General features: G+C 37.4%; 1 protein-coding gene and 1 long non-coding RNA gene across 3 annotated transcripts in view; both read left to right on the top strand.

The window, feature by feature from the left end:
* LOC145438686 (uncharacterized) overlaps window positions 1-24,155 on the top strand; it is a 403,715-nt gene that overhangs the window by 162,781 nt on the left and 216,779 nt on the right. Inside the window, exon 6 of one of the 2 annotated variants that reach the window (XM_080316393.1) lies at window positions 6,313-6,417. The exons of the other annotated variant lie outside the window; for it this stretch is intronic. Within the exon in view, the coding sequence (XP_080172519.1) occupies window positions 6,313-6,417 (105 nt within the window). The remainder of the gene's footprint in view (window positions 1-6,312; window positions 6,418-24,155) is intronic. 2 annotated transcript variants of the gene reach the window in all.
* On the top strand, window positions 19,396-22,833 carry LOC145452474 (uncharacterized). The gene is made up of 2 exons (XR_013919401.1): window positions 19,396-19,437; window positions 21,428-22,833. It is a non-coding gene; the product is annotated as an uncharacterized LOC145452474 (long non-coding RNA).

The raw sequence follows: 24,155 nt of genomic DNA, 5'->3' as shown, positions 1-24,155 counted from the left end.
AGTCAAGCATTCACCGACAAATAGTTGTGAGAAAATCTGTCCAGCTCCACATTTAATATGCGGCCACATTAATTTGTCAGCAGAATATAGTATGTTTTGAAAATAGTGTTCTTTCATTAACTCGCACTTGTAAAAAAATCGCTATGTGATCCGGAATCAGTGTTGATGTGTGCCTCCTGCCTAATACCAAACACATCGGAATCGCAACTGTCACGGCCAAAGATGGTACCAAATTCCGCTCATTACCGGTAGTTCACTATCAGGAGAACATCTCACAACCTGATAACCAGAGTGTTTTCGAAATGTGAAGAAAATAGTTGCGACGCACACAGCAGTGAATTTGCGATCCAAGTCGTTGGCCCATTTGGCATAACAATTGTAACAGCGAATTTAGGCGGTCTGTTTGTGTCGATTGAAAGTGTAAAGGAACGGCTAAGCAGTGGTTTTCAACCGGTGTATCGCGCCAAAGTAGTGTGCCATTCACGTCTCGCAAGGGTGCCGCGAGACATTTCTTCACATTTTAGAATTCTCTGCAATATAATTCTAGTCTATAGCAAACAATCAATATAATCTAAATGGGGCTCGAAATCAAAATTGCTGTCATACATACAGGCAATCAATATCCCCCGCTAATACGCTTTTCCCGACATATTGCTTGGAAGGCTGGATTAGGTTTTAGGTTGATTCATCGGTTGATTCATGGCGCGGCCTGTGTGAATGTGTGATAATGTAATTTTCAAATCACCATTGTTGTCCTAATCACAAGAGTGAAATGAACTCATTTGGAAGTGATGTTCACGTTGACCAATCCGAATTAGGAACTAGCCATCCATATTGTGATTGTTAGATAACGTGCCTGTACTGACGTTGAAATATGGGCTTGTAGCAAAACGTTGTTACAGGCAACGAATTTGAGAATTGAGAAGTAAAGTTGATGAAACTATATCAGGAAACAGATTTTCCAACCCTAGAGGTTATCATACCGGTTTGGCGAAACCTTGGAACTATCGACTTGAACTATGGATGGTTGCCAGTAGAACTATCCTTGCGTGTGCTGCACGATCTGCGTGGATATGCATTTGGCATCCATGGTTAACTAGGGTACATCGAAAACGCGGAAGTGCACAGTGTTATTCAAACAAATCTTATGAAATATAGTATCTTAGCGCAGTCTGAAATTTCTGTAATGTCGTAAATCATTTGTGAATCAAAATGACCCACTTTACTTTCGTCTGGATCTGCTGCGACAAATGAACTGCCGTGCAAGTGACATGCACGTTTACAAATTAAACTTACAATCGGCGCCATAGCGATATCCACGTTCTTGATTGCTAAAAGTAGCTTTTTACTACCGCCGCTAAAATGTAGGCGTATAGCGCAACGTTACGTTACTGCCGAATATTTTGAGAATCAAGAAGTCGATCAATATCTAGATTTTCGGGATCAGTGTGACAATTTCATTCGATTAATATCGGTTATAGATTCAAAGCTATTTACGATTAATTATTGCTCTAGTAAAACGGAGCTTACCTCTTACCTCTCATGTCACGCTTTATTGTCGAACAATAAATGTGCATATTGCGTGATTTTGAGAGCAAAAATGTTCAAAATCATGTCATTCATGATCATTGACAGAAAATACGAATATAATCATTTAAAGTTTATCAAAATTCGTTCACTCATCCCGACAACTCGCTTTTCAAAACCGACTAGAACAATTACTAAAAGTAGGGTTGCATTTAAAACTAAAACAATTTAAAACAAACCTGTTTTAAACAAAGCCCATGTTTAAGGCATATTTTTTTTTCAAGTCGCGACTTCAGGAGTATTCAGTTGTGACGTCATAATGGATTGGCATTGACAATTCAAAATATAGGATGAATATAGTTCTTTTGATGAAATATATGTACTATTATTGTTGAACCGCCTATTTCTGGGGTTCCAATCATCAATATCGATATACGTCGGCTACATCGGGTCGTAATTGTTCTTAGGCTCATACAACGTTTTTTCGAAAGTATTTACGCAATTATGGCATAACATTACACAATTTTATTTTTAACGGCTTCTGTTTAAAACACTGTTCAAAACATGTTTTAAACAGTGTGTTTTAAAACACTGTTTGCTTTAAATGTAACGCACATAGAACTAACGACCTTTAAAAATCTGCAGCTAGCTGAAACACAACTATGAGCTAGATCAGTGATTCCGGACCGGTGTTCAGGGACGCACAATATAAGTAATGTATTAAATGTGTGGTGATTGTGTAATGTGATTGGTTTGGTTGTTGTGAATCACTGAAAATGAAGGTTTCCCCCAAAGCTTGTAGATTATCGTAGAGCAGACCTTGGCATTTTCCGCCCGCGGACTAAATGTACGGACGGCGAAAAGTTGCTTGGAATTTTTAATTATACATTTCAATGTGTAATGCGCAAAATTTTACCGATTTTATGCTCTAAAATAGTGGGTGTGTGTTATACGATTCTTAGACGCACACGCACATACCCTATGGAAACTTCAGTTGCTAACTATAACTTGTATTAGGCGATCGATTCACGGACGAGCACAAGTCGCTGACATTAAGTGATGAACAATCAGTGTAAATTTCAGTGAAATGAAAGAATTTGATCAGTAATATTAACAAGTGGTGTACATTATTAGCCTATTAATTACTTCGTTGAAGTAAGGTTATTTAGTTACCTCAAGTAAAGATTGACGCTACTTTATAGATTGGAAACGCTGATACATACCAGACCGAATTAAAAAACTCCTTTGATCAGATTCGTGCGATTTCCAATTAACACTTTTTAACGGGAGGTGGCGATATTTTCCTGTGCCAGTCGCATTTATGTCGGAGGGATCTTATTACAGGGACAGGATCATTAGGCGCCAGCTATTTAAGCACCCGAAAATCTACATCGAAGGCTTCGCAATATATATGCCCATCAATCATTTTGGGAGCTCACTTTGCGGAGTCAAATAGCCTACTTTATATGCCCTCGTGTGTCCCCGGAACGGAAATTGCCGGAGTTAACACTCCCCAACCGCCATACTGAACTGGCAGCCCTGTCAATCAACCCACCTACCTGGGTTACTCTAGTGCAGGGGTGGCCAACCTTTTCTTCCAAAGGGCCACATTTGATTGACGATCTATTGCGCGGGCCGCTAGCCGCCCCAAGCGCGAAAATTTTTCAAAGTTCATAGGTCAATAATATTGTCACTTGACTATATTGCGGGCCTGCTCTATATCGCTGGGGTCAGTTTGCAAGGAATGGACTATTCGGCGCCTGGATATATCGAAAGCCTCGATCAACATGCGTCAATCATTTTGTGCCTAGGTTTCATAGGCGACGGTCTTTCTGCGAGCGCAAACCCAAGGTCGCATATGCTGAACGACACTTTGTCTCGCAATCGCGAATATAGTTAGACTACATTAGGCGTTCTTTCATTTTGACAAAGGGGTAACAATATTAAACGCAAGAATTCGAGTGACATCATGTTGCGCAAAGCGTGTAGAAAAATTTTACTTTTGATAAATCTATCACAAACTATTCTGCTTTATTGTAGTGTACGAAGATCTACCAAAATGTGACTGGCTCATGGATCTGCCAATGCGTCGGAACTGATATTTTAGTCATCAGATCTCAAGTGTTGCGGCCAGACTAATCAAATTGTTGGTTGGCCTTGCAAATGCACAATTTGTGCAATCCATTTTTGATAATATTACTAATTCCGGAAATTACCTCGCGAGCCACTCAAAATCTTCTCGTGGGCCACGGGTTAGCCGGCCTGCTCTAGTGTATCTACTGGCGCTATTGTATTCTCATAATTGAGAATGCAGCTAAATTCAATTATGTGTACTTTTTGGGGATACCGATAATAAAATGACGTCGTGACGCTAAATCGCTTGGGGGGGAGGCGACCGCCCTTTTCGCTCTTCTCTGGCTACGCCAATGACCACTGATTTAGATCATCGCAGGGCGGTGTGGGTATCATCCGAACGCATCGTTGCATCACAATAACATTGCTCTTGTTGAAAAATGCGCAAACGGTTGATTGTCCGAAATTCTCAAGTTATTAGGATTGCCATACGTCTGGATTTTGCGGGACATGTTCAGGATTTCACCATTCATATTGTGTCTAGAAAGAATTTTTAATATGCTTCGAAGTTCGTAATTTTGAAGGCTTGACGTACGCTTAACATCTTTTCCAAATAAACATAAACAATAATAGCAGATATATGCTACTGAAATTTTTTCTTAGTGCTACGCGCACTTTGGTACAATGTGTATTAATTTGAATATAGGGCCACCTCCAGAGTTGGATCAATTACAATAATTCAATTCAATTTTAATTACTATTACTTTATTGCATGTTTTAATTACATTATAATTACAATTACTCTATGCTAAAAATATCAAATTACAACTACAATCAGGGTTGTTACCTAGTCACAAAGGCTCCGAGTAACAAGTTAATCTCATTTAAATAGTTTTCACTCGAGTCAAGTCGAGTCATTTTCAACTCACGACCGAGTCCAAGTCAGCGATCAGAGGGTGCAGTCTGAGTCATGATATTATGACTCGAGTCCAAGTCATTGTGTTGACGGCTCAGCTTCCAGTTAAAGTCTTGGTAACCCACTTATTAACACCCAGTTTGTTGATATCGAATAGTTCGCATGTTAATATATTAATTTTCCTTGCTTGTAGCAGTTTCTGGTCGCATTTTTAAGTACCAGTACCCATAGACGAAATCCCAAGAGTGGGGTCACTTTACTATTCTTTGAAATTTCAATGAAATGTCGATCCTGCCCGTCTGAGTCTCGAGTCATATGACTTGGTTCGAGTCATGCGTAATGACTCAAGTCCAAGTCGAGTCAAGTCGAGTCATCAGAAAATCTTGACTTGAGTCTTTAGAACCCTGACTACAATTACAATTACTGTTAAACATGTAAGTAAGTACAATTATAATTACAATTACTGGTAAAAGTCTGACTGATTCGGTAGAGAGGTGCTCTTTGACAACTGTAGCGACATATTTAGCAACAATCTCAAGCTATTCATGTTTCATTCATGATTCGTACTACATAGAATACCTTTTAATTAGAAAAAACAAACTTGAACGTATTTGAACTATTCCTAATCATGAGCTCTGAAAAATACAAAAAAATATAATTTTTATAAGCGACTACTAACAGTCAAAAGTTCGAGCGACTGGCAACGACTAATAGCGAATAGGATACAAGACAGTCAATGAAATGTACTCAAACGAATACTCAGAGCTGAGTAAGGTGAATGAAATGTAGTTGGTAAGGCAATAAGGATGATACCGATAAGGTGTGTAAAATTAAAATAAATGCAAAAGTAAAGAAGCTCCTGATAACTACCAAGTACAAAATTTTGGTTCACAGTTACATTTTCACTTGCTCAAAACTGTTCGACTGAATTTGATGATCATTAGGATGCGGATAGTTTCTGGCCCCAGTAAATTAAGCTAAGATAGTGGGTAAGACAGGGATAACATCTCTACAAATGTGTGATCTAGCGTGATGAAGTCTTGGTCGAAAACTTGAAGTTATTTTTACAATTGCTGCAGCAAGCCTGGAAAGAGATTTTAAAACAACGCTGACCGTGGTGTAGAAAATGATTCAGCACAGGTTACAGCTATTGGTTTATTTGGTTTTCGTCCATTTATGAAAGAGTAAGATTTTGTTCAATAGCCTATATTATAATTCACCAAGTTTTCTGTTGGACCTGAAGTTGGCGGATGCAAAACAGTTTAGTATGGCTGAATTAGTTAACGGAGAAGCATAGAACACCCATGTTAATGGCCTAATTATTTTATGTTGTGATTGTCAGGTTTCAATAACAATGCAATTGAATTGTAATTAGTAAAATTTTTATCAAATTACAAGTACACAGAATAGAAATCCTTCAATGACAATTAAAATAACATGAAAAATTATAATTAATTACATGAAGCTCAATTACAAATTACAGTTGATCCTACTGTGGCCGCGTCGCTCACAAAAATGAAATCGAAAGTGAATAAAATTAGCCATCAATCACTGAAATCAAATCGTAATCTCAATTATAGAGTACGGTGTATTCCTAGAATTGATTGAAGCCGTTTGAATGGATTAGTAAAAGACCGTGGCTCTAAACCTAGGGTCGTTTGCCTTTATTATGGGGATCGCAATGATGTTGAACATACTAAACTTCCAAAATGTGCCCAGAATAAGTCTGTGCAGAGCGCTGTTAGTTTGACATGATATTGGCAGGCATTGTATTCATATTTCATTCATCATTCCAGGTGAAGGAAGTGGATTTGTGTCGCAATAAGTTCTCAGCAACAGCACTACGTTCACTTCTCGGACATCGTCGGATTGAATCGCTATCTGGAAAATTGGATTGGGAAGTGAGATCGATTCTATGATTTAGTTGTGCACTAACAAGCCACTATAATTTTATGTGGGTATGCGGAGACTTGTGACGTGACAATCGCACATGATTGGTGACACCATAGTCATAGAAAGCATTATACATACATTCTCTGCATTAGGGCTGTTCAAAAAACCTTTAGATTTCTTCGGCCTTGTTATAAAATTGTTAGGTAGGCGAAAACAACGCCAACTTTGGGTCAGTTTCAACCAGTAGAAGCGATTCTTTTGGATTTATCATTAAAAAATAAAATTTTAAATTTTTTTTGTCAACAACGTAAAATTGTTGGGCTGTCAGTAGAGATAATGCACACCAAATATGGCTCAATTCCAGCCACTAGAAGCGAAGTTATTGCGGTACAAAAAATTTGGATTCGAATAAAATTATTATTTATTCAAATAGCTGATTCGTGGTACAGAACTTGAATATAGCTTTCAATACAAAATCCATTGTAGTAGAATATTTATTAAACTCAAATATTTTTTTATTGCCTCTTTCAAGAGTTAACGGCACATTGAAGGGATTTAAACAGATTTGGTTTTGCTTCTAAATCCATCTCAATCCCTTTAGTGTGCTGAAAAGTATTTGTGTTTAAATATTGTACTACAGTGGATGTTGTATTGAAAGCTATAATTATTTGCTATAAAATCATGGAATTTGAAATTTTACTACAGCAATAACATCGCTCCTAGCGGTTGGAATTGAGCCAAATTTGGTATGCATCATCACTACTGACCGCCTAACAATTTTATGGGGTTGAAAGAAAAACTTTGAATTTTTTTTTAAATTATAAATTCCAAACTTTTTACAGCAAGAATCTTGCTTCTACTAGTTTGTCTTGAAGCCAAATTTGGTTTACAGCGTTGTTTCAACCAACCAAACATTTTTACCACATAGCCAGTGAATTCTGAAGAATATTTTTTAACAGTCCCACTCTGCTTTCATCACTAAGCCGTACAGTATTTACCCACTGATATGATTTCTTAATATCCGCACTGTGTCATTAATATCGAGCTATGTAATCGAATTTGGTGAAATGGGGGATCATGTAGCGTAGTGGCAGCAATATGAGCGCAGAGCTAGTGCCACGACCTCGTTAACAATAATCCGATTTTTACTGAATTGGGAATGAATGAAATGAATGCAATCTAATGAAATTTGGTATTGGTGTGATCGATACCCGTCAGTCTGGCGGTCATCAAGTTGTGCATCAATATTTTGACAAATTATGTCCCATTCACGTAATTGAACGCCGCGTGCCGCTAAAAAATGCACTGCGTGAGAAACAAGTAACATTGCTAGTATCGTAAAAATCCTGGATTGTGCATATTGTAGACATTGTCGGTACGCAACAGATAATTACCAGTCTTTATCAACAAAGTGTGCATCGAAAAAGTTTTTACTGAACATAACAGCGTTTTGGACTGCAGCATTTTGTCTTCCTTTAATATAGGAGTCAATATGATGTCCATGAAGTAATTCTGAGTTACATGCTCACACTAGGAAACTGTCCAATTTCGCGCTCGGATCAAAAGACGAAATTCATTCGTGAATTCGTGTTAATACAGGAATACGGTTTTGGGTGCTAACGATTTGCTTTAAAGAGCAACTAGATCAGTGGTTCTCAACCTTTTTGTCTTCGCGGACCCCTTTCGGACCGTTACGACCCCCGCGGACCCCCAGAATGATTTGGTTCAGATTTAGCTCAATTATCGCGCACTCGTCATCTGATCTCATGACTGTAGGCTCAGTGATAAACAGCAGCAAAATGACTTTTATTCCAAATAATCCATGTAGAGATTGTGTCAACTGACTTTTATTATTTCAAAGCGAATTCTGCAATTGCATTTCTTGAAATACGTGGTCTCGTCTTGGGAATCCGCGCCTTCGATAGGATATTAGCGAGTGCCGAAAATCCATTTCAACAATATAGGTGGTGGCGAATGTAATGATAACGCGATACGCTTCAGACGACACATAATCGCAACAAATATGGCAACCAACATTGACAGACATTTTTTTAATGAACAGATAATGTCAAGCGTATAGTCATTTCTATCTAGCACAGTGGTTCTCAAACTTTTTTAGACACGCCCCCCTTATGATCGTGAAAAATTTCGCGGCCACTTATCGTCATATCACAAAATGAAACCAGAGTGCTAGCAATTGCAATTTACAGTTTGATGGCATGGAAGGTTATGACTGTTGATGAGAGTATTCTCAAATACGAAATTCGGACTATACACCGGGCAACAACCATGAATTGGAGGTAAACCGCGTGGAGCGAGAAACAACTTTCAGTTGGCCGCAGCTTCGCGCCCCCTTCAGATGCTTTCACGCCCCCCAAGAGGGGTGCCCCTTTCAGTTTGAGAACCACCGATCTAAGTAGCTTATTTGGACGTTATTTCGGTAAAATGGTTTTATATGTCGCAGGGGGAAATGGATCTTTGTAAACATTTCCTAAACACCTTACTCATCCAACTTTTTTCCACAATCCCCGCAACAAAACATCTCTAAACAGGAAAATGTTGCGTCCGTAGGCTGGTGGCAATTTAGCAATTAAAATGAGTCTGCGTGGTAGGATATTTCATCTCAGACTGCCATTCGGTTGATGTGAGCTATGCAGTATTAATAGTAATGAAGCGTAACTGACTCGTGATTTTCCAAATTTAAAAACAATAAAAATCAGCATATCAACTATCCTGAGGCTTCGCGGACCCCCTGAAAATGCTTCGCGGACCCCCAGGGGTCCGCGGACCCCCGGTTGAGAACCACTGAACTAGATTGACCAAAATGTCTTTGTCTCGATTCGTAGAGTTTTTTCTTCTGATGTCGCCAATATAATTCATGCCTCATATAAACGAGTGTTTGCGGAGATATCGAGTCGCAAATGTCCCAAAATGGCGCCACTGACAAAAACGCCGGTAAAATCAGTGACCCGTGTCGATGACGTGTAACATATGATGATCTGTGATGCTTCGGTCGTCACTGTATCTGCGATACGACGTCACGATATTTGTTGGATGATCGATAAAATGCACGATCTCGCGTTTCATATTTGAACAATATTCAGGTTGTCAAGCTGAATGTAGGAGAAGAATGGGTTGAATTGAAGAACGAAAAAGATGTCATCAAGATAAGTCGAAGTAACAGATTTTCTGTCATGGTTACAATTGAAGGGCACTTCAACATCAAGGTTTGATATCAAGATGATTCAACTTTGATAACGAGTACATACTTCTGATTGGATTGAACTTTCGCTCATTTCACTGACTTCACTATGCGCGCAACTGTAGACAACGCTAGGCGCGTGAAGCGATCACCTCGCAGTGTAGTATCGCCAAGCTGTAGCTCATGACGTAATTTTGAACGTTTTGAAGATGCAATAATTTTGTAGGAATAGTAAGCTTACAGCTTGTCATCATTTCATAAGTAAGTTTTTTGCCTGCTGAACCTAAAGATTTTTTGTTGTCACAGTACTTTAATTTTCAATTCCCTTCGGGATTTTAGATCATTTTAAATCTAGGGATGGGGTTTTTGCCATTTGTTGTTTTGAACAAGCAAGACAACTTTTCAAAATATTTCGAATTCTGGCACTGAATAATTGAAGAGCTTCTCCCTGAATCATTGTGTGTGGGAGTGGGAGGGGGGCATTCAACGTATATTCTGGACAAAGTTCTGCTTCGATCTATTAAAACAACGTTGTAAGAGATGCGATTTGGAATCGAATTGCTTGGTTTACTTAAATCAAATAGCCTTGAATGTAACGTTATTCAGCTTTGGTCAATTCAAATAACCAATACAATGACACGGTGATTAAGAGTTGAAGCGAATTTAAATATTCTTTTAATTCAAACCCAGAAATTGTCAATGACCAATTACTTCTACTTTTCCAAAGTACTCAAGTAGGCCTACTCCCGTACTTGTAGCTCTTAAACAAGTAAATCCTATTTCCGACACTCTACTTGTACTTGTACTCTGTCATATTTTGAGATTTACCAACTTACTTTTCGATATTTACAAATTATCAAGTAGAAGTATTATGTACTTCCACATAGAGAGGAAGAGAGGGACCAAGACGAAGAAATTCAGGTGCAGAGTCCAAAATTTCTTCATGCTTGGCGCAAAATAGATGTGGACAGACTAATATATTTCCCAAAAAGTTTAGATCAATATAATGCATGTAGCGGTTACGTGGTTCATGTGCGCTATTTCAGGTGACTGGTTTGAAAAGATATGTTCTCAGAACGCAGACGATTTAGCCTACCCTGCAGTATGCAGTAGTAGTCACTATGGTAAAACGAACCTCGAGTGATCGTGCGATATGCAAGCCGAAAGCGATCTAACTGACTTGGTTGCTTGATTGCTTTTTATTGAGTTAATTTCCTAGTGTGCATTATCTACGTTGTACATTCTGTTGCGCCTTTTCATTGAGTTTGTGTTTGAGTGCTCTGTACGACGATTATTTTACTTGGGCGGCGCGCCAAATTGACAATTTTCGAAGGCATCGTATTCTAACCCTTACGGTGTGAGGTGTTGGAGTAATTTCTCGTCTTGACTTTGATTTATCTGTTTGCAAGTCATTGATATTTCTTTTGAATTTTACCAATAAAATTCTTCAGTCACACATATATCTTAAGGCTTCTTGTTGGCGGATTGTGACCTCACTCGCAACACTCTATTTCCGCAGGATTCCACTCTATCCTTCAAAAAGGTTCATTCCCTCGCAGCAGTGAAATTTTTTATGAACCTCTTTGATGTAGAATTGATTGAAGAACTGTGTGTCAAGCAGGCTGGTTTGCGGGAGTTATTAGAGTGGAAAGTAAAAAAGGTCAGTTACAGATATATTTTTCTTATGCTATATATTTAGTTTCATGTTTGGTGTGGATTTGAACTCTGAATCACGGTTGAATGATCCGACTATTCTATTTGCTTCTACTTTCAAATGTACTTCATCATACAGGAGGTAATCCAGTAATCAATACCTGAATGTCTAACAAAAATAAGTAACCGAATGCTTGCTTGTGCGCGCTTGAATTAATAATAGTAATGGTTGGGTAGTTTGCAGGTGGCCAATCCGTTTTGGGGTTCAAGGCATGATTTTATGGCTCGCTGTTACAATTTCACTACAGTGGATATGGCCTTATTTTAATAAGAGCATATAATGCAAAAATCTTATAAGATATCGAATTCGATATTTTTAGTAACAAGAGAATGCGCAGTGCAGTAAGATGCAAGTTTCAATTTATAACTTGTGCTGTCAATTTCTACTTAACTTGCGTTCATAATATTGCCAGTCGGTCTGGAGTATACGCAGAATTGGTTAATGTTGTCAGCGTCGCTAATCAAGTCCAAGCAGAAGTAATGGTTTGAATTTATACACGATTCCAAGTAAAGTTAGCTATTAAAACACCTGTTCAAAGTAGAAAATGTAAGGCCTGGAAAGTACTCAAGTAAAAAGTTTTCAAAAGTATTTTTAGTCGATGTTTTGCAAATATTTTGCAGTTTATCAGTGGTGGCTACTTTTGAATTTCTGCTTTTAGAAATCTAATGTGTGAAAAGTACGTGCATTTGTGAAAGAGCTGTACGAGTAGAAATGGAAGTAACTTAAAATCGAAACCAATTGGGCTAGTAATGTAAGTAGGCATAACCTGTTTTGTACTCTGAAAAGTAGTCTTCTGACGGATGGGGTTAATACAGTTTTGATACTTTAAGTACTTACGCAAGTGGTCGTCTTTCTGTTTCGACTTGAGCAATTTTTCGGCAAGTCTACTCACTGGTTACAATTTGCATTCTGAAAAGCATTAAGCCGTTCGTCAGTTTCCATTAAAATTATGAGTGAAATTGTCATAATAACCATGTGCTCTGGAAATATGTAAGTCACTCGTTAATAGATGTGGTTAACAAACCAGTACCAGTACTACTCCAAAACTTTGCCTACATTCGCTACTTTTTCAAGCAGCAATGTTTTTGACTACTTTCAATTCTACATGAGTGGTTCTTTTACATAGGGTTATCATACGTCCACTTTTATGAGGTCTTATCCTCCTTTTTCGGGGTATTGGAAATGTCCTCCGAGGACGACTAAATGTCCTCCTTTTTGAGATTTTGTCCTCTTTTTTTCAGAATTTTGCTGAAACACAGGGCCAAATTCGACCGAGATACCATTAAATAACACTGAATTAACTGTCAGGCGGGTATTTTGTGAGCTGAGCGAAAGTTGACCTTTTTTATAGTCAACTGACTCCGAAGTGGAAAAAGTTTATCATTTTTACCCGAAACCAGAATATGTTAACCCTATTTTACGAGACTAATCGCTTGTTGTATTTTGTATTCTGATACGGATAAAGTAGTTCGTGTTAAGTTTTCATAAATTTTGATTTTGGAAAATATAAAGTACTTCATGGATAAATTTTCATCCATTTTATAAGTGAAATTGTACGCTCAAGCATTGGCGTTGTCAGAGGTCAAAATCAACTATGCATGCTACACATAATGGTTTTGGAAAGCTGGCAGTTAACAATTCAAATAAGGTATGCTTCTTCGTGCCAAGTATATAGGTAAGTTCGGGAAAACATGAGTGATAGCCAGAGTTCCTTACAACCTATATCCAGAGGTGGTCAGTAACAAAGTACTTCTACTTGTCGTAGTAATTCAAGTAGATTATTCCTACTTAACTAATTACTCAAGTGGTTATGATTTTAGAGTAATTTCAATTCTATTTGCTGTTTCAATTTTTCGGACAATACTAGACCTTGAGTACTCACTTTTTTACTACCTGCATATTGATTCTTATACCTCTACTTGGGTAGAAATTGAAGGCGTTACTTCTACTTGACCACCTACGATGACTACTTTCACCATCATCTTCTTTATCAACCGTTTGTACAATGCATATCATATTCATAAGTAGACATAAAAAAAAACATGTTCTTTGATGAGACTAAAACCGATGTAGTACATGCATTATGGAGAATCGAAGAATTCATACTAATCACTATTGTACTGAAACTATATAAATATTTATTCAAATGGGAATACATCGTAACAATCAAGTAATCTTACCTAATGAAACCAATATTGTGTTCAGATAAGCAAGATCCTGCTCGATTGCACAGAAGAAAGCATCGACTGGTCGATGATTGAGACTTGCTGGGAATTGTATCAAGTACGATTCCCGATTCTATTCATAAAGTATTTACAAACGCATTTATATTTACCTATGATTTTATGTGACTTCGGACCCTATGATCTCTTCCGTGGCTATCTTCAAGTCTGAAAAAAAAAAATTCCGCATTTTAGTTGGATCTCCTGAATATTGCCGTGAATGGCCTGATACCCGTCGACGTTTACAAACTAATTTTGGAGCGCGGGAGAGCAATTTCGGTTCCCCTTCATATCCATGCAAATTTTTACGTTGAGAAAGCAGATGAATTCAGGAAGACGTTAGAAGCTTGTCAGCAAAAGAAGGTAGTACTTATCATCTAGTATTAGTTACATTGGATATATTGAACGTTGTTCTACCACCATCGCACATTTATCATTGAATTCTGCTGCACAGTACGAGTCCCCTCCACATGAATTATCTTATATTCCATGCCCGAGATATCCACCGCACTTGCGAAGTTTGTGATTCCTGGTAATTTGTTCATCTAAAGCAGGGGTGTCAAACTCAACTGGCGTCGCTGGTCTGAATCAAATTTTAAGAGCACTCGCGGGCCGGACCAGTCAAATGATTCCAACATATTTCCTTAAAATCCATGCCCTTGTTTTTCACTTGAATACTTGGTTATGAATCTTATACGCATTATATTAATCACGATATATCACAGTCATCGGGTTCTATTCCCTCAATACCTTTATTATTCGCAAACAACCGAATTGGCGAAATTACGATGAATGGTCGGACCGACGATATACGTTGCCGAATTGCTATGCTTCCTTTGTTTTCGTCGGAATATGACAATCCTGTGTCAGCGTTGTGAGGAATTCAAGCGGTTTAACCGTAAACGTAGACGTTGAAATTTGGTTAATCATTTTTACATCGTGATTCGGGTTTTTCCGGGAGCCAAGGAGATGTTGAGTCATAAGCGCAAAAGGAGTGCGACCACAGATATTTAAATTATGTTTTGGTGTCATAATTATATTATCCAGTTCGGCAGATAACTACTTTGCGGTCCGTTTTTGCATGAAACTGTGAACTCACTGAGCACTTTTTCGCCTTCTCAGAATTGAGTGTCGATTAGGGTTACCATATTTTGGGAATATGAAAAGAGGACACCTTTAAAAAAAATTCAGACTTGCAATACAGGAGTGAAATTCAAAAAAATGGCAAATATATTCCAATTTTGTAGTTGGTGGAGTAAAAAAAGGGTCACCATTCTGGCTCAACTCACGAAAGACCTGCTGGAGCGTTACTTCAGTAATATACTTATTTCAAAATTTCTCAGTTGAATTTTCATATACATTTTACCAAAATTTTCAAAATAGAGGACAAATCCTTAAAAAAAATTTGAACGTGCTCCTTGGGGGTGTTGAAAAAACTTTTTTCTTCAAATTTCATCGGCCTAATTGTCAAATCGTCAGGTGACATAAAAAACCTTGCACACCAAATTTAATTCAATGTTAAAACAATGATGAGATAATTTTCAAATAGAGTACTTAACACACTAATATTAACGACCACGAAAAGAAAATGAAGTGACAAACGAGTAAAATACAGGTATATCTATTTCTCATGTGATAGTCATATCTAGGAGTATTTTTGTCGGACGAATTTAGATTTGACGAAATCTATCCTAGTTATGCCGGGCATTTTTTTACTGATTGCAAAGTCGCCATTCACAAAACCTCATCCACAGAGACATATATTGCATTCCTCTGCAGCTCAGTGTTCGAATATTTCTCTGCTGTTTGACATTGACTGATCGAGGGCATTGAAAATAGTACTGATTGTAATTCAGAATGGGCTATGCCACTGAATAGTATTTCTGACCCCCCTGTCATGGAGTCATAAAAGTCATCGGTGTTTTACCATGATATATGGATACAATTATATTATAGTATCCGAATATGGAGGAGGAGGATGACATGAATAGAGGACAAAAACTTTTGATAGGAAGAAGATCTGTCACGGTGCCCATAAGTCTTATAATTCACCCGTGATAGTACTGTATGAGTGGTACAGAGCAAATGATAAAATATCTTATAATATCAAATTGTATCGTGAAGAAATTTACATTGAACCGTCCAAGAATATAGATCACTTGAGAGATATATTTACATGTATTTTACCTGCTTGTCAGTTCATTTTCTTTTTGTGGTCGTTAATTTCGGTATGTAAAGTAGGCCTACTCTATTTGAAAATTATCTCACCATCGTTTTAACATGTCTATTTCGATGAAGTGAACCAATCTCCAGGAAGTAGTCCGTGTCATATAATTTTTTTTTGTTTACTTGCGATGTCTTCATCCAAACCCCGCAGTGGGTCCGTATCAAGATCAAATCAAGTGAAAAAGACATCCCTGCCTGGAACACGATTTTTAGTCAATTGGTCACTGTGAATACTATCATTTCAAAAATGACCGAAATTTCAATTAAAGTGAACTATGGCTTCTACTGGTTGGAATTGAGTCAAATTTGGTGTGCAACGTTTTTTTAGGTAACCTGATGATTTGACAACTACCGGTAAGCTGGTGAAATTTTTTAACAAAAGTTTTTTTTGAACACCCCTCGTACATCTAGAACACTTTCAAAAAAGTGAGAAAAAATGATTTATGGTAACACTAGTGTCAATGGTAGTGACTTGTTGCTGATGGTGACTACAGTGTAACCTCAACACCACGGTCGGATGGTTATAATGTGGCATATGAACATGCTCGACATTTTCTGACTTGAGAGAATGTAAGTGTTTCCGACTAGAAATCTCAACATGCAATAGAAATGTGCCGGAAAACACGGCCATTTTTTCAGAATCGCCTAGCGGGCCAGGCTAAACCGTCCAAACTGGTGATCCAAGGTATATTGTAATACATGATGGCCCCTGGTGAAGTGGTCAACAATAGTGATAAGCATCATTGTAATACACAATATGAATAGTCATAATTTGTCACTGCAGATCGAATATATCCGATGCATATTACTGTATCCTGCTTCACTCGATGGCATTTCGTCTCTCGTCAACAACTCCAATTTGAAGAAAGTAACATTGATTTACCGCATTGAAAGTGCTATGTTGAAAGGAGACGAATTGCAGAAAGTCAAGAAGATAGCAAATGATCTCGATACTGAGTTGGAAGTTTTATACTGTGAGTCATTGTTTGGTTGCATCGTATCTTAGATACGGTTTATTAGGTATATTAAATAAGCCCGATCACTTTGAATGAAATGGTCAATTCAGGTCCAATTCGTTACTAACGCTAGAAATCATGAGGCTTTAGTTTCATGCATGACATGTGTCGTTATCAGGGTTATGTGATAACGCACAGTATTCATGAATTTTAGTTTCATTCGATATCCCATACTTAATACAATTAATTGTGGTACAAAATTCAGGCATGATCTCTCACACGTTGCTGATTGTGAGCTTGCATATCAATTTCGAAGCAAGGCATCGTTGAAGTGCGTCAGAATCTACTTTTAGTTGACAATGTCAAGTATGCAAAAATTGGTATGCACCATAAGAAAATTGTTGAAGTAGAGGTAGTATACGAACAAAACTACTTGAGTAAGCAAAACAAGTATATAATAATAAGTACTAAAGAAGACCTCAACTACTTCGTTGCCGATAGTACTTCTACCATTATGGGGCGTGATGAAGATATATCGAGCTTGATAAGGGGACGATAAGGCAAAGATACTTGTAAACCACCTTCATATACTTATATAACTTTGAAACAAATTTAATACTTCATCCAGATTATTTACGACATCTGGTGACCAAGCGTACTCCGATTGGTTCTGAGAGTTGCTAACACGAGTTCATGAATGATTAGAGGTAGTCAGAGTAGTCGGAGTTAAGACTCATGGAGAACGATAAATAGCACCGTAAGCTGCTGCCGATATACAAGTAGAAGTAGCAATTTCCAAGAAATCACGAATTGACTTGAGGTGGGAATAGAAAATTTATTAGTCTGAAATGCAGTGAAATAAGTTGTTTTAAAAAGTAGATTTGGTCTAAGGGCCGCATACGTTTAGCAGTTTATAGGAGATATCTACTTTCGAAATTGCAAGATATGTCTTCGCGGCTAATGCAAAACGAGTAAAGCCGCTGTAAGTGAGTGGAATCTTTGAAAATACGTTCATGCAGTCACCGTGATACATGGGCTATTTAAGGCGCCTCCCATAAAAATTTCACTGAAAACGATGACGAATACACAGAAGAAGAAACAGAAGTAGTCTAAAATGACAACCCCTTGATTAAGCGATGTAAGTGGACAGCACTACTTGAATAGTCTGATAAAGTTGAGTTACTCCGTTACTGACCACCTCTCTGCAGGATTCGTGGTTTTATGTCATACAGCATCCCACTTTTTATATTGGCGTTGATACGAACCATTTCATCATTCATGTGCATTGTGCATTCTTTTAGGTAGAACTGAATTATAATCAACAAAATTGCATTAATTCCGAAATCGTTTTGTCTTAAAATAGCATTCGGGATTACTTCTTTCGATTTACCCTTGATACGAAAACGAATTTGCAAGTTCATATTCGTTCTGTGAAATGGTCTCACAGAACGTGGAACCGGTACGAATATAAATCGAATATAAATTTAGTGATTTAAATCGATTGACAATTCGTAAATAATTGGCTGCATATTGCAGGGAAGGTTTTTCAAATGGATTAGAGTTGCTTTCACTCATTCCCATATCTAATTGGATTAGATATACGTAATATGCATTCTACTGTCGGGGCATCATATTGGATGTGATTTATGATTTCACTGCCCACTGACAAAACTATAACACATTAAAACGACACTGCGCTTTAAATATAACGTCTGAAATGAAAGTGGAGAGTGTGAAAACATTTTGGCCGCAGCAATGTTCCCTTTGAAAGCCACCGCTTTTGAACGGAAACTATAACAAATAATTTCACGATTTTGCGAATCCAGTCTCTGCATCACTATGGTATTGAGGTCACGTGTCATCTCTTTTGCCTGGCTTTAGATCAGTGGTTCTCGACCTTTTTCGACTCATCGCCCCCTTTTCAAGCATCACACCGATCATCGCTCCCCAAATTTTGTGAACCAAAAAATTGGCATACAAACTGTAATCACCGGCGGGTTGAATAAAAAAAGATCAACTTTTCGGCTCGATGTCGAAGTTTTACACTTTTGCAGCTAAATTTTTGAGGGTTGACTAAAAAAAAGTCATTTCTCCGACTTGACTCCAATATAGCCGTTTTAACGCGCCATCGCCCCCCTCCCTATCGTCCCCTTCGCTATGTTTCGCCCCATATCGGCCCCTTCATCATTTTCGCTACCTAGACCGCCAAATCGCTCACGTTGGGGACCACTGCTTTATTTAATGGTTTATGATTCATTCGAAGATGGATTTTCATCCGTACTTTGACACAGAATTTCACGTAACTTTCATTTCCATGCGACTTTTTGATCAAGTTTCATCCATTACCGAATCGGACGTGGATATGGATGCTAGACAAAATAAAATATGGATTTGTACTTGGATTTGAATGTATCATCAGGAATAGGATTCGGATTTAAAATAGTTGATAAGCGCAAGTCCGTACGCTTAATCACCATTACTAAACCAATGTGTATCGTAGGACCCAATCATTTATATTTTTGATGATTTCAACTATCTTTGAACCTGATGACTGTTTCAGATATCACGCAATAGGCTCAGCAACAGAGCACAATTCATAGGATGCATACATCTTTTGCTAACACGAATTTTCAGCGATATAACTTATTTCTTATTTCAGTATTCCGAGAAGATGCCTGGGAGCAACTCGACTACGATTTTTATCGGAGGTGAGTTAATGTTGCGAAGTCTGACCGTTATAAAATGAGAGTTGAGATTTATCCTTCCATTACATCGTCGATCCATTCTCATGCACATCCAAACTCAAACAACAGCTTAGAAATATTGTGACGCAAACTATGTATTATATAAATAAATATACAATATTAACTGATGTGATGTCGAATAGTGACATCATAACGTTGACACGCGGTGCTACACACGTAGCTTTGTGGAAAAAAGACTTTGTTTATTCTGCAAGAATATAATAGCGCTGTCATGCATCATTTCACATCGAAACACAACATACTTTTCATATCACTCCTAGTTTTGCTGAAAAATATTGAAGTTGTCAAATAGAAGTAGAAGTAGTCTGAACTAATAACTAGTTAAGTAAGTAGTGTTAGTAGGCAATACGTACTTTTATACTTTGAAAAAGTGTAGTTAGTTGGTTACTGACCACCTCTGTCAATATATACTAAAGTTGATCTTCGGCAGTAATGCGTCACTTCAATTCATGATCACTTGCTGCATTCAGACCACACAGATTTCATTTTATTGGGAGAAATATTTGTTGTATTATGAAACTGAGATTTGATGAGATACTCGAGAAAAATTTATATGTCAATGCGGCGTAGTTCGAGAATCAATGCGTTCGGATTGTTTAGCTGCTGGGGTGAAATAAACATAGTTATTGGTCGTAATATGTTGTCACATAATTTTTAAAGAGACTATCGAAATAGTCATTGATTAAACTCGAACAGAAGTTGGAGTGATCCCGTTCATTTTTTACTCGGGTGCTTGTAGCAATCGTGTAAATGAAAGTTTAAAAAGTACTGGAGTATGTGCATTTCGAATATTATTACTTGGACTGGTTGTCGAATACTTTTCTTAGGTAATCGCAAGTGACAACATACAAATTTTTCGTAAACTTCGTCTTGCATGTGCTCAATAGTTGTGCTGCAAATCGACAAGATTTCAGATAAATTTCCAGTCAGACTCGGTCATCTAGAAGATTTCCTGCTTTTGCAAAATTGATTAGTATCATAATTACTGTTAAATTTTCTTTCAACATACAGTAGAATTGACGCTACACAGTTATTTGCAAATTATAGTAGAATTATAATTATCGCGTTACTTTTTTCAAAATAGATTAAAACTGTAGTTAAAGCTATACATTTTTCCAAATTAGATTGGGATTAGAATTACTGAGTCAGCAAAAAACTAGGTCATTGAATCCCGTTCCGTTACTATCAAATCAGCTTGATAATAGCAAATGTCTGTCCAGCAAGCTTGGCTCGTTTCGCACTACACAATTCTCTCAGTAGCATTCACAGGAAAACCAGAGATAGGGTTTGAATTAAAATGAGAAAATATAAATTATTTACCAATTATATCATAATTAGTGCAGAGAATCATTTCACAAAATAGATTCAAGTTACATTACCGGCATTTGCTCTATTAGTCTAATTAGACAAGTAGAAATATCTGATTATCCAATTCTGACAGAAGTATGCTTATCGTCACCAATATTGTAGGCTTTCCATAAAACAAGCCTATAGCTACTTTTTGAGTGTCATTGATACTCGATATTGTTGACAGCACCGCAATTTCTCTATTCGGAATGTTAACTGTTAACATAGTCCTCTAGCAAGTACACCGTCCCAGCCAATACCGCTCCCACGATACGATGTGTTGTCTGCAGGTTTATTTTCATGAAATTCGTGTACTGACTAAATATGTTACCGTATATTGGATTGTGTGCCAACGATACGTGAGAATCGTCTCACGAAAATTTAAATGCCGAATCGTCCTGTAGATTCAATCCCTACGATTCCTCCGACTCTGATCCCAGGTACTCTACTGCAAGTCGAATTCTATTTTGTGCATTGTTATGACATACCCGTGCGAACAGTTAATTTTCTGCTCATAGTCCAAATAGTTTGCTGACGTAATTGATTAACTGGGATAGTGATTTATTCAGAGGTATTTGTTTTTCAGGGAGTGGTGTAAAAGGCACTAGAGGCAACATTGTTACTCGTGTACAAGAGCCAATCGTCATAAACAAAATTAGCAGAATTACTACTACTCGTTTTAGAATTCAAACTGACTATTCCGTGTTCAATCGATACAATTTCACGAAACTATTTCTAATATGCATTTTACAATTAAGTAACCGAAACAGTTGCATAAAGCTTCACAAATCGACGAAAACAATGCTAATGCCATAAATGTCACGTCGAACCTACATATTTCCGAAGAGGAATGTTTTACTGCACAAATTACTGGTTAAATGGATTTGAATGCGTAGGTTGTTTGACTACAGTAGAGTTCAAGCCGTCATCCTGTTGAATTGTTTGCTATTATAAGGATTTACTCGCAAGTTGGGATCGACTCGCGGGATAAAATAAATATATACCATCGTCCTACACCTATAAAATAATTGATTATAATAAAAATTACATAAAAATCATATATATGGAAAAATGATAAAAGTGTTATATTGTTAGATGTTTACTGTCTTTACGTTTTGTGTGATGGATTATGATAGAAATTAAATACTTCACAAAACCCAAAAAAAATATAAAATTAAAAAATTTGTCGAAAATGAATGTAGTGTAGTATATGAAATCCATTGTAATGTCAATTATGTAGGATTCTCCATGTTCCATCATGATCTAGTGATCATTCTCTATATCTTTAGTACAGTTGACTTCTGGAGTGTGTTGAAAGGTATACTTACCTAGTTTAAAACTTTCATTACAAAAATATTTCAAGGCCTTGATATTATTCTGTAGAATGACGGTCGCTGTATACTTCGAGCCAACGATTTTTCTGGCTTTTATGACCAATGACCAAGTTTTCTGCTACCTTGTTGATTCTAAATGCTTCGAGCATAATATAATTGGCTCATTTCTCTTGATGACCTCGTTTATTATTGATATGTGATTAATTCCTTCTAAATGACTTTATACACCATAGTTAACAGAAAAAGGGGCAAATTGTTAATCCATAACAATCGAAATTTCAGATAATCTGATGGATGTGATTCAATGTACCCTTTTTACTGAGATATTATGATTTGCTACTTGACATTCTATAAATTACGCTTACCGTCCATTGTGACTAATTTGCAATTATACTGACATTATCCGCAACTCATTATAACTCAAGAGTATTGTTAATGACTGCTAATCAGTATCTGCATCTTAGACTTAGAGAGTAGTGGCTGGAATTTCCGTGATTTTATGTTGTATTGGGCTGCGTTTTCTTGTTATGAAATGTATAGAATCGATTTGAAATAAATATTAATCAGTTATTTGAGCCTTGCATTTTCTTTGGTTTATTTAACGCGAACAATTTGACAAAAGATTGTATAGCAATCTGGATATATGCCAGACAATTGTTTCGTGTGTCAGAACTTAATTCGAATGAGAGGTAGGTAGACTTGGTGAAGATGTGAAAATATGTATCGTCATTTGTCGTTAAATGTTGGAATGTTAATAGGCATGCGTTGCAGGGCGGAGTGAAAATGTGTTCAAGTCCCGAAAAATGACTTGAAACTTCAATAAAAATTGGTTTTAGGGGACTGCCTCCATTTTCCAGCCGGTATTACCCAATGTCTGTGCGAGAGGGGGTGAAATTGCCCATCTCGACAACCACTAGTCATGGGGTCATGAAAGCTGCCAAAACATGTTTCTATCAGTCTTAAGAAGAAAGTTTTCCCTATTGTGAACACAAAACGAGTTATAGCCGAAAAACGCTAGATTTTTTAAGCCGGTTAATGGCGGGAGTAACTAAGTTACATGCTAGTGTGATTTACACAAGAACAGCTAAATAAATCAAACTCGTTATGTAAAACAAAATTTGACTTTTGAAGTGTCAAAAAAAAATCGCCCTAGTAATGAATTTGAATCATATCTAGTACTTTGAAATTTCAACTTGACTTGACTTGACTCGGGTCACCTCCAAAAATCGAGTGACATGACTTGACTCGAGTCAAAATGTGCAATGATTCGTGATGACTTGTGATTCGAAGGCAGTGACTAAATCCCAACACTGCCACGAACATTAGCAGTCTTCCTTCACTAAGGGTATTTGCATATGACATGCAATCAGAGTTCAATAGCTGTTGTAAATAAATTCATGAAATACTCTTTTTGATCTCTATGCTTTAAACTTGAAGTTTTCATCAATCAATCAGGTTTCTAATATTTTCATCGTTTCAAAACATCACAAGACTGCGATACAATGCGAAGATAGGAAGGTGTCGAAACAACTTGAAGCAGCCATTAAGATCAGACACCAACCTTAGCCTACGCGAAGTAAATAAGAGGAATGGACATACTGACTGAAAAGTAATGCAGAGAATATAAGACGCCAGCGACAAAATGAGGTGGCATGTGGCGAAGGGCGAGGTAGATGTTAGGTCGTGGTCGTGTAATTCCGAAGACTGGCTAGTATTGATTTAGGAGAAATTGCTTGTATTTCGACTTGAATGCGGACATGCTCGACGACTGTCGGATAGCTGGTATTAAACACAATTGATTTCATATAGCGGTGGATAAATACGCGATTAAGGTATAATATATAATTGTATATATTCTGTAATCTGGCCCGCCAAGTGCCTAATTTTCCCAAATGCGGCTCACTGACCGGACAAGTTGCCCGCCCCTGGCTTAGGGCAAGTGCAAAACGATATATACAGTGGTTACTAGGCAAGCGGTCT

This window comes from Botryllus schlosseri, chromosome 1 (assembly GCF_051294905.1).
Source record: "Botryllus schlosseri isolate E-star chromosome 1, Bs_hap1, whole genome shotgun sequence".
Taxonomy (NCBI): Eukaryota; Metazoa; Chordata; class Ascidiacea; order Stolidobranchia; family Styelidae; genus Botryllus; species Botryllus schlosseri.
The sequence above is the reverse complement of the archived record's forward strand: the minus strand, read 5'-3'. Positions and strand labels throughout refer to the sequence as shown.